Genomic DNA, 11523 nt, shown 5'->3' with positions numbered 1-11523 from the left:
GTTTTGGTCATATTCGATCATTTAGTTTACGTAGCAGACGACGCTAGTGTATACTACGTACTCAGTCCCGATTGCAAATCAAATCAATTCCGGACTCGATACTACTATAAATATTGGCTTTCTCAAACTATAGCTATATCATAAATACCAGTAAGCAAATATTTATACTACAATAACATTGTTACTATTAATATTTAATGCATAAATTCGATTCTGTTTGGACTCTATCAATAGTTTAAAATGAAAGGGTCTTGTCACGGAAACTATCATAAGCTAGTCACGTGACGTTGCACACCAAACTAATTTTATGCCTGCTCAGTCTCAGAGTTCAAGAGAAAAGTGGAATGTAGCCATTGGACCTGCCACATGCTATTATTATACTACCGAAGTCAACCACCCCTTTTCCTTATTTTGCCAATTTATGGGAAAATCTGTCAATGTGGAGTCCCTGAAGAGAGAAGGCGGGGATGTGCAAACAATTTGTTATATATAGCTGATAGAAAAAAAGCCTTCTCTTCCATTTCCAAGTGGTTTAAAAAAATAAAATAGACCTTACTATATAGCTGAAACGCCTTTTGCCTTAATGGTGGCCTAAAATTGACTAATTTTACAACAATTAGGCAAAGTCGGCAAAAACGTGGGGTGACTAAAACGGCCCTTGAATAAGTAGCGTAGATGTGCCAGCAGTTTTTTTTACATGTTGCTGATAGACGAAACCTTTTGTTATATCTTTAAGTGGTTTTAAATAATAAAGGTGACTTTATGCCTGAATGGGGGGGGGGGTCAAACCTGCATTTTTTATAAAGTGGGAAAATAGGAATAAGGGTGGGGAGACTTCGGCAACCCCTGAGTGGGTAGGCTTTTCTGGGCCAGCACTTCTTTATATGTAGCTGTTAGAGGTAAATCTACTTTTCTATCTCCAAGTGGTTACGAAACAATGAGAGTTTCATTGAGGAAAGTGGTTTGCTATATAGCAGAAACACAGTTTTGCCTAAATGGGGGTTCCAAATTGGTAGATTTTCCAATAAATTGGCATAATAAAGAAAAGGGGTGAATTCAGCAGCCCCCTGAGGGGGCAGGATTCGATTTGCCAGCACTCCTGTATTTGAAACAGATAGAGAAAATGCCACACTTTCGTCTCAAAGTGGTTTTAAGACATTGGCTTAATTACTATATATCAGAAACACCTTTTTGCCTCAATGGAGGCTCCGAATTGGTAGATTATTACATAAATTGGCAAAATATTGGAAAGGGGTGGGTGACTTCGGCAAACCCCTGAGAGGTAGGCTCTGCTGTGCCAGCACTTCTTTGTATGTAGTTAATAAGAGGAAAATTTTGTTATCACCAAGTGGTAAAAAAACAATAAAAGTGGTCTACTGCAAAGGGGTAACGCCTTTTGCCTCAATGGGGCTAAAAATAGCGAATTTTCCCAGATAGAGGCAAAATACAAAAAGGGGTTGTTGATTTCGGCAGACCCCTGTGGTGGTAAGATTTGCTGTGCCATCACTTCTTTGTATGTAACTGATAGCGAAAAGCCTACTCTTTTTCCTTCAAGTGGTTTCAAGACAATACAAGTTGTTTTTCTCTGTAGCAAAAACACCACTTTGTCACATTGGGGGCTGCAAAACGCACGATATTTTAATAGTTAAGCTACGGATAAGGGGGTACCTTCGACAGGCTATTGCTATTGCTATGCTTTAATGTTCTTGAACGTAATTGCATGCAGCATGGAGTGCAATGCTTCCTCTAACTTTTCCTAGAGATTTCATTAACATCAAAGTTGCTTTATTCATTAACATAAAAGTTGCTTTAATATGTAGAAAACGCCCTTTGCCCACATACCCATTTAAGTTTATACATCTTTCTATCGCTTAACGCACATTACATGTATATATGCGTGTAATAGCACACCAATTACAAACATGACAAAGGCGAGCAAGACCGAAATAATCTACACTCTCTTTAAAGGAATGCCAGCGATCGATCGTGTTGTAGTCAATGGTATTATGAATAATTGACTTTGTTAACAGTGTTTTTGTTGATGTACTATTACTTGTATGATTTTGAACTGAATGATTTTAATAAATAGGCCTACTATTACACAAAAAGCAATAAATTCGCAGGTATTTGCCCATTAGCTAAGCATGTAGCATATCAGTTTTCTCGTTAATATATCCCCTTTCGTGTAGAATGCTGATATTTTGCATCAGTTGTTGATGTTAATGATAAACAGAAAGATATCGATGCATATGCAAATTTTTGACCGAAAACATTTAAACATTTGGCCTAAATTCTCAAATTATATTTAATTGGTGATTTTGATATCAATCTTATGAATATAGGCAAATCTCAGAATGTAAATATGTATCTAGATCTTTTGCTGGCACATTCTATGTTTCCGTTAATTCAATCTCCTACACGTGTATCATCTACTTCAGTTACTTTGATCGATAACATTTTAACAAATGATTCTTGCCAATTCTCATCTGGTGTTTTTTTTAATGATCTGAGTGATCACTTTCCCATTTTTTGTATTAGTAATTTCAATTGCAATTTCAATCGTACTAATGACTTTAACTTTAAAAGAGATTTCAATGATATTAATTTAAATCTTTTCATGCAATCAATACAAGAAACTCAATGGCCATTGTCAACGGAAGATCCTAATAAGTCTTACAATGAATTTTTAAATACATTTTTAACTTTATATAATAAACATTTTCAAATTAAACGTACCAAATTACATAAAAAACAAAAAGACAAACCTTGGATTAATCAAGATATTCGGATATTGATCAAGAAAAAAAGTCGTTTATATAAACTTTTTGTAAAAAACCCTTCTGAATACAGGAAAAATGTTTACAAAAAAGTACGTAATCTTTTAACTAATAAAATAAAGTCTCGTAAAAAAGAATATTATAAAAACGAATATGACAATGCTCGTGGTAATATGAATAGTACATGGAAAGTAATAAATAATGCATTAGGAAAGGGTCACAAAAATACTATCATAAAACAAATTGTAGTTGATGACACTGAAATAACAGCAAATGAAATGATTACCGATAATTTCGATAATTACTTTGTTCATGTCGGTCTAGATTTAAATCGTAATTTTGATAATGTAAATAATAGTGATGCGGCTTCTTTTGTTGACAACAATATTCATTCTATATTTTTAAATCCCATAACATCATCTGAACTAATAAATATTACAAAGCAATTCAAAAACTCTTCTAGCACAGGGCATGATGACATCAGTATGAAGGTGATAAAAAAATGTATCTATTCTATTTGTCAACCATTATGTGCAATATTCAATTCTTGCCTTGACTCGGGCGTATTCCAAGATTCAATGAAGATTGCTAGAGTTATTCCTATTTTTAAAGGAGGAAATTCCGAAACGTTGTCCAATTACCGTCCCATTTCTATTTTACCCGTTTTTTCTAAATTATTTGAAAAATGTTTATATAATCGTATTTTAAATTTTATCAATATGTGCAATATTTTTACCCACAGTCAATATGGGTTTAGAGCGGGGCACTCCACATCGTCAGCATTACTTGATTTTATTCAGAAAGTTACAAATGAAATTGATAACAAGAGTATATTGATAGGTTTATTTCTAGATTTGCGAAAAGCATTTGATACGTTAGATCATAATATTTAGTTGAAAAAACTATATGCATATGGAATAAGAGGAATTACTTTAGACTTATTAAAAGATTATCTATCTAATCGCAAACAATATGTATTATGTAATGGAATTAAATCAGAATTGAAATCTATAAGATGTGGAGTGCCCCAAGGTTCGATACTTGGACCTCTTTTATTCCTTTTATATATTAATGACATGTGCAATGTATCCAGTAAACTCAAATTTATCTTATTCGCAGATGACACCAGTATATTCATGTCCCACAAAGATTTACAGACGTTGCAAACAGAATTTAATGAGGAATTACAGAAGGTTACCGATTGGTTATACTTGAACAAGTTATCCCTCAATGTTTCTAAAACTAACTTTATGATATTTACAAATAAGAAAATAAACTCCAATGAAATTGATATAAAATTGTGTGGTTCAATGATAAAAGAAGTTTCATCTTTAAAATTTCTTGGTGTCATAATCGATAATAAATTAACGTGGTTAAATCATATTGATGCCATCTGCAATAAGATATCTAAGAACATAGGCATAATGTACAAATTGCATAATTTTCCACCAAATATTTTAAAGATGCTGTATTATGCTATTATTTCACCATTTTTAAATTATGGCATTCTTGCCTGGGGAAGTGCTGCGAATATTTATTTAGACAGATTACATAAACTTCAAAAACGTGCAGTCAGAATTATAAACAACTCCCCTTTTTACGCCCATTCTTATCCTATTTTTCATTCACTTAAAATTTTAAATATTTATGATATGTACAAGTATGAAATTGGACTTTTCATGTATCTATGTTCTAAAGGACTTTTACCTTCTTTTTTTATTGAACTGTTTTAAATTAAATTATAATATTCATGAATACCCTACTAGAAATGCTGCAAACTTCCACCTTCCTAAAATAAGAACTTGCCTTTCTCATAAATCTATTTTCTTTCGTGGCCCACTACTTTGGAATTCTTTGCCGGTTAATTTGAAAACATCTTGTTCATTTAATATTTTCAAACGTAACTTCAGAAACTTTATATTTGATAATTAAACCTGTTTGTAAATATTTATATATATATATAATCTAAATCTTACCATTTGTGTATCTATGCCTTTGTATTGTCTTCTAATTGTTTTTTTTTTTTTACTTTTGATATTGTCAATAATTATTATTCTTTTTAAAGTAAGTTGGGTCGGCCTTTTTATAAGGATATTCTTTTCCTTTTTGGCTGCTTCCCTCTCAATGCTTTTTTATGTCTTTGATGTTATGTAAACTTTGTTCCTATGTATTTTACCACACTTGTGTTCATTTTTATGCAGAGAGCAAAATAAACTTGAATTGAATTGAATTGAAAAAAAAAAAAATCGAAAATATTAACCGGACAGTCCCGAAAACGATTGTAATCGAATGACACTTAAATTTCTTTATCATTCAAAATGAAGCACATCAGGATAATTATACATCATCCTGTTTTATATAATTTCAATAAATCACAGAAGTTTCAACTTTTTGCGCACTATTTTCCTTGTAATGAAGTTCAATAATCTTAGAGGAAAAACAATTGAATTAGAGCCGATGGGGGTATTAGAGATATCTGCATTTGACGAAACGTCCGCCCTTTAAAATTTCAGAGTTGCATTGCTTTGCGCGGGGAGGAATATCTTCCTCCCGGCATATATCCTTCTTCTCCTCTGTTTTGCGAGTTAAAGATATGCACTGTCGCTAAATTGTTTGTAATGAAATCTGATCTTTCCAAGGGAAGTATTCAATATAACTTAGAGAAGACCCTTTTCTCGCCCGGGACCCTTTTCTTTGCACAAAAAAAATTATAAAGCGATTTAGCTTCCGCGCTTTGCGCGGGGTTGATTTTATTTTAATTTCCTCCATTTTATCCCTTTTTTGTGCGTTCACAATCACTTTTAAAAACAAGGTTCAAAATCACAATATAGTCAACTGAATTGGGGCTGATATAGGATATAGGTACTAGAGACAAGAGAGACGGCTCCTTTCCATTTTAATTTATGAAACAGCGAAAGCTTCGCAAGGGAGGGGGGGGGGTTCCCCCTCCCTTGCACCCACCCCCTAGGGAGCGCGCTTCGCGCGCTCTGTAAGTGTTGGCACACTTCGCGTGCATTTACCGCCCCCTCCAAAGTGAAATCCTGGCTACGCGGTTGAGATAAGCTCGCTCTGCTTGTAGCATCTCTGATCCGTCTCTGGACTTAATGAGCCAAACATTTTGTTCCGGGCAAAATTTCTAAAAAGCTGCGAATGAGGGGAACGGGCAAAATTTCGACCTTTTTAATTCAAAAATCTAATTTTGTTACAGATTTTACATTATATTCAGAGAACGATGTCATATTTCACCCCTATTCCTTTCCTTTTCTCCTTCTGTTTCTCTTGTTCTTGTTTGTAGAAATCTTGGGGGTCCATGCCCCCCACCCCCACTCTATTTCATCTAAGATAGTGTTAGGGTAGCAATAGAGTTGTATGTCAGGTTTAGGGTTAGGTTTAGGATAGGGCAGTGTCAAATCAAGGTTTGAAGTTGGTCATTCCATTAGTGTGAGGAATTTATAGCGGATGTCATGGAAATAGACCCCCCACCCCCGCTCTGTCCGCCAGTGTTCTCTGTCATAATAAAAAAAAAATCATACCCGTATAGTAAAGGTACTTCCAGATATCTGAAAAGCAGTGAGTGGAGTCACCTCAGTGAATATAAAGCCGCTATACTCACTGAGGTGACATCAAAACCATGACAATTTCGAACCTTGCAACTCTGGTCAAGTGATCTATCACTGATGCGAACCTTTATGATCACTGCAATAACTTGTTGTACTAAAAGGTCCCATGGTCATAAAAATTTGGATTCTACCTGCGTCTATACGCTTTAAGTTTCAAATTTCTCGAGAAAGCTCACACAAAACAACCTTTAAAGTTTAAACCCAGACAACATGAAATTTGAAAGAAGCATGAAAGTTTGCCTAACAATATCAAAATTATGTTTAAATTAAGAATCATAACATTTGGACAAACCCTTTATGCTGATGGTAGTTTATTTACCAAATGGCCTATGACCTTTAAATTGTAACCTGAAATTATATAAATAATTGTTATTTATCACGCAACTTATATAATATAATTATAATATAATTATTGTATACATAATTGCAGAACGTGTGCTATTTGTTTTGGACATGCATTTCAGAAGAGGGATACGTTTCTGACGTCAACATCAAATCTTAACCAAAATAATGTTTTAAATATAATCGTAACTTTAAAAGGTAAAGACATATTTCATGAAACCAAAACTTTAATATTAATCAAGTGCCACTCATCAGTTGTCATGAAATTCAGGTGACCTAATCAATACCAATAATGAAATATAACCTAACCTAACATTTTCACATGATAATTGAGTAATGTATGCTGCGTGGCAAATTACAATATATATCTCCCAACTTCGGAATAAAAAATAAACAAACCCACACGATATTGAAATTTCTACATTATGAACATGAGTTTATTTCTGATTTTTGTTAATAAAATATAATTCCTTGTATAAATAATGGAAGACTAGATATAATATTATAAATTCGTAAAGATTTCTTTAATATAATAACAGAAAAAAAGGATGGCATCCTTCATGACGGCATATAATACTTTTTCACAAAAAAATTGCCGAACTTAAAAATTCAATTACTTTATAATTTTTAACAGATTTTAACGTTCGATATTTTGTTCGTTGGATTTTACTCTATTATTTCAGATATTATTTTTAGCTTGTGGTACCCCCATTTGATAGCCCTCAGCAAAGCAATACACAAATCAATGAGCATGATTAGGATGTTATTATCGATACATGATTCTTACAATATCACAACACATATATACGAACAATTCATTCCGCTGGCAGTAGGATTTGTTTCTTCTTACAATTAAAGGGGTAGTCTAGGCTGAAAATAATCATATCTGAATAAATTTTAGTAGCATTCACCGAGCAAAATGCTATTTAAAAAATCACTAAAACCTGATAAAAGATAACGAAGTTTACAAATAATTTATGAAAACAGTTATGCACGCCGTCATGAATATTCATTAGATGGACCGATTTTATAACACCCCATTGTCCTTTTGTCTTATGTTATTACATGAAATCATAATTATTTCATATTTTCATACATGTGTGCATGGTATTTGTCAATCAAATTTTTCTAAGTTCTTGTAGGACAAAGGTTTAATAAACATAATTTCATGTAATAAAATTCAAATGTCTGATTTTTTTTCTACTCAAATCAAATTATTTTCAGCCTGGAGTACCCCGTAAAAACAGTAAATGTTGCTCAGCCTCAAGCATGAATAATAGTCTTTGTGTCACTCGGCATCAGACACTTGAAGGCATTTGTAATCATCGCAAAGTCTTCTCCATACCATCGAATAATTGATTTGTTTTACAAATTTGCAAAAGATTTAGCATTTTTGCTGTTGAATGATTAATATATCAATATGGATAAGTAAAAACTTTACCATGGTAAAAAAATATATATAACTAAAAAACTCTATGTATTGCACTTTCAAGGGAATTTACCAAGTACTTGTGAAATAAATAGGAATCGATTATTCAAATAGTCCCCATTCTCAGTTATTTCACAATATATTTAAATAAAGAGCTGCCAAAGCACAATGTACGAACTTTCTTACACTTGTGGCTTAGAAAAGAGGCAAAATAATATGCAATGATGAATGATATTCATTTCTTAGAAACATACCATTTAACACAGATTTGAATCTGTCAAAGTCTGTAATTGACATGACATCTCGGGGAAGCTTGCTCCAAAATTTTCAGACCATTTTCTTCAAGAGCAATATCACCATTATCACAAGATATCTTGGATTTTACACATCTTTCAGGAATATATTCTTCGACTGTGAACTGTGATTTTGAGTGGGCTGGCATTGGCAAAATCAAAGCAAAAGTTTACATTTTCCCCAAACCTTATATACGATACATGTATATCAAATCCGGTTCAAAATTTCAGGGGGAAAATGAGATGGAAGTTAATGAAACAGTAAAATGACAAGGGTTTCACAATCAACCAAATTATAGATGCCGAATCAAACGAAAAAGAAATTTGGGACAAACTTTATTGAGGGTTTTCTCCCATTTTTTTAGTAAAACACAAAACTCATGTTTCGTTTGTAAAATATTCAGTTCTTTGTTTTTACCCTCATTTCTTTTTTATTTTAATCTCTCACTAAATCTTGGGGGCGGTCTCCACCTGCATGGGCACCCCTTCCCATTGTCAACTCCTGTGTTGGTCCATGGAGGTAGAAACTCCCTCCATGGTTGGTTTACCACCATCCCGGAATCTATATATGTCCACACCAGAGAGATGTTGAAACAACACCATTTAAGAATCAACCCGATATTGTTTTAACACTAATTATTGGTATTGAGTTAATGCCAAATTGGAGTTAACCCTAACGCCAATCCGGTGTTGTTTCAACACCTCTCTGATGTGGACCGATATAGATACCAGGCTGTTGTTAACACTGAAAGGTATTAGCGGAATACTCTTAATCACAATATTTCATTTCATGATTGATCACTTAAAGGACAAGTCCACCCCAACAAAAAGTTGTTTTTTATAAAGAGAAAAAAAAATCATACAAGCATAATACTGAAAATATAATCAAAATGTAATGAAAATAAGAAAGTTATGACGTTTTAATTTTCGCTTAATTTCACAAAATCACATCCTGGTCGGTCTGAAAATGAGGGAAACGATGACGTCACCCACTCACTATTTCTTTTGTATTTTATTATATGAAGTATGAAATATTATATGAAGTATGAAATATTATATTTTTCTCCCCATTGTCCTGTGAAACACGGTTTTATTCCTCACTGAACATGTGGAATTACCATTCTAACATTTTATGATTCAGTCGTGTTGGTCATAATTGTAAAATCTGTAAAAATTGCAATATTATATAATTCAAACAATTAAAAAAACATAAGAAATAGTGATTGAAGGACGTCACTGAATCTCTCATGCATGTCACTGAGTTATGCATATAACTTTTTTGTGAAAACTAAGCGGAGCTTTAAAATATCATAACTTTAATATTTTACATCCGATTTGATCAAAATTTCAGCGTATAAACGCTTGTTTGATTTTTCTCTGTTGATTAAAGTTGATTAAAATCAACATTTTTTCTGGTGTGGACTTGACCTTTAAAAATCATGAGGAAATCCAGTTGATTTGAAGCACGAAGTTGACCAATAATCATGCATTGACGGATTCCGATCACTAGCTTCGTCGTAACCAGCATCCAACTTCTTTTCCTGCTCCAATAATTTCGCCACAACTTCACACAAAAAATGAGGTCCTAGAATAACTGCTTCACCAACAATCTCTATCGAACCTTGCGTCTTCCATTCAAAATATGAATTATACAAGGTATCATTTGAATCCAGAAGTTTAATATAATCCACAAGTTCATTGAAATCTTTGAAATCTTGTAAATGTATGAAAGAATTTGGTGGCGCTACGCGCTCATAATCTTCCCGCGGTGGACCATAAACGATGGGTAAGATGTTGCGGAGGAGAGCATTCTTCCAGAATTTTTCTGTGATGTAGTCGCGACACTCGGTGTTCTCCAGCGCCAGGTAAAACTTATGAGCTTTGAGCTTCTGGATACAGGCAGCAGAATGTATGTTACAGACCTTGTTACCACAGGCCCCGTACATGTCGACACTGATGTGCTTTGAAAGTGTTTGTACGAACTTCGTACGGCGCCACGTCGTGTCCCAGTGGTTGGACGCGGCCCATGCAATTAATTCACTTTTCCCTTCGGCCCAATTTCGATTTTTGTCTGTCACCTGAGGAATGGCGGTGTCATAATATCCATATGGACTATGAATCGTTGATGATGGCCTGTATGACATTGTGAAATTATATAAGCGATCAAAACCGCGAGGTGGCATCGAAGATCTGCCTGTGAGCTTGGGGCTCTCTATGGAGTAGAAAACCCATGCTTGATTCATCGGTCGTCGCCTTTGCAGTTCCGCCCAATTCCACCTCCAGAAGTGATAGAAAATAACTGCATCACTGCTCTTCATTGTCTCAAAACTGGTGTCTTGGACGAATTTTATTCCACACTTGAGCCCCGGGCACTGAAATTTTCCCGGCGTTTGAGGGGTTTTGGCGCCTCTCCATATCTGAACCTGGCGGTAACACGGTCCGTTTTCTTGCCTCGTTTTGTTTCGGCGCACAAAAGTATTCTCCCTTGTATTTCCTCCTTTAAACGAACTGCTAAATGTCTGAGCTGCCTGTCTTTTAGCGAGCAGTGAACCTTCATTGATATGGTTGCGGTTCCGAATGAAGAGAATATAAATCCCACCAAGTGAAATACATGTAACAGCTGAAATGATCACTAGCTTCCTTTTCACCGTCCGCATTGTAGGAGAACCAACTCACACAGTATTACATAGTCATAGGCCTAGTGTAAGCAAAGGTTCTAGCCGGCTCGATGATCCAAAATTTCACCATAATTCTACACAAAATTATACTTGTAAATATGGTTTACAAGCGATAAATCAGAACAACTCGTTTTCACGGTATACTATACGATAGTTATACGGTAATAAAACGGCACGGTTTGCTATTCCTTAGTGCTCTCAATTGTAAATTAGTCGACCCAAACACTAGTGAAAATAAATCCCGCCAAGTGAAAGACATGTAAGAGCTGAAATAATCAGTAGCTTCCTTTTCATCGTCCGCATTGTAGGAGAACCAACTCACACAGTATTACATAGTCATAGGCCTAGTGTAAGCAAAGGTTCTAGCCGGCTCGATGATCCAAA

General features: G+C 34.4%; 1 protein-coding gene across 1 annotated transcript; it reads right to left on the bottom strand.

The window, feature by feature from the left end:
• Positions 1-9800: 9800 nt before the first annotated feature.
• Positions 9801-11213, bottom strand: LOC129268747 (glycoprotein 3-alpha-L-fucosyltransferase A-like). The gene has a single exon (XM_054906255.2). It carries the CDS (start codon positions 11116-11118, stop codon positions 9892-9894), a length of 1227 nt encoding a protein of 408 aa, XP_054762230.2. The 5' UTR covers positions 11119-11213; the 3' UTR covers positions 9801-9891.
• Between the last annotated feature and the right edge of the window lie 310 nt (positions 11214-11523).

Source organism: Lytechinus pictus, chromosome 9 (genome assembly GCF_037042905.1).
Source record: "Lytechinus pictus isolate F3 Inbred chromosome 9, Lp3.0, whole genome shotgun sequence".
Lineage (NCBI taxonomy): Eukaryota > Metazoa > Echinodermata > Echinoidea > Temnopleuroida > Toxopneustidae > Lytechinus > Lytechinus pictus.
Note: the sequence above shows the minus strand (reverse complement) of the source record. Positions and strands in the feature narration are given on the sequence as shown.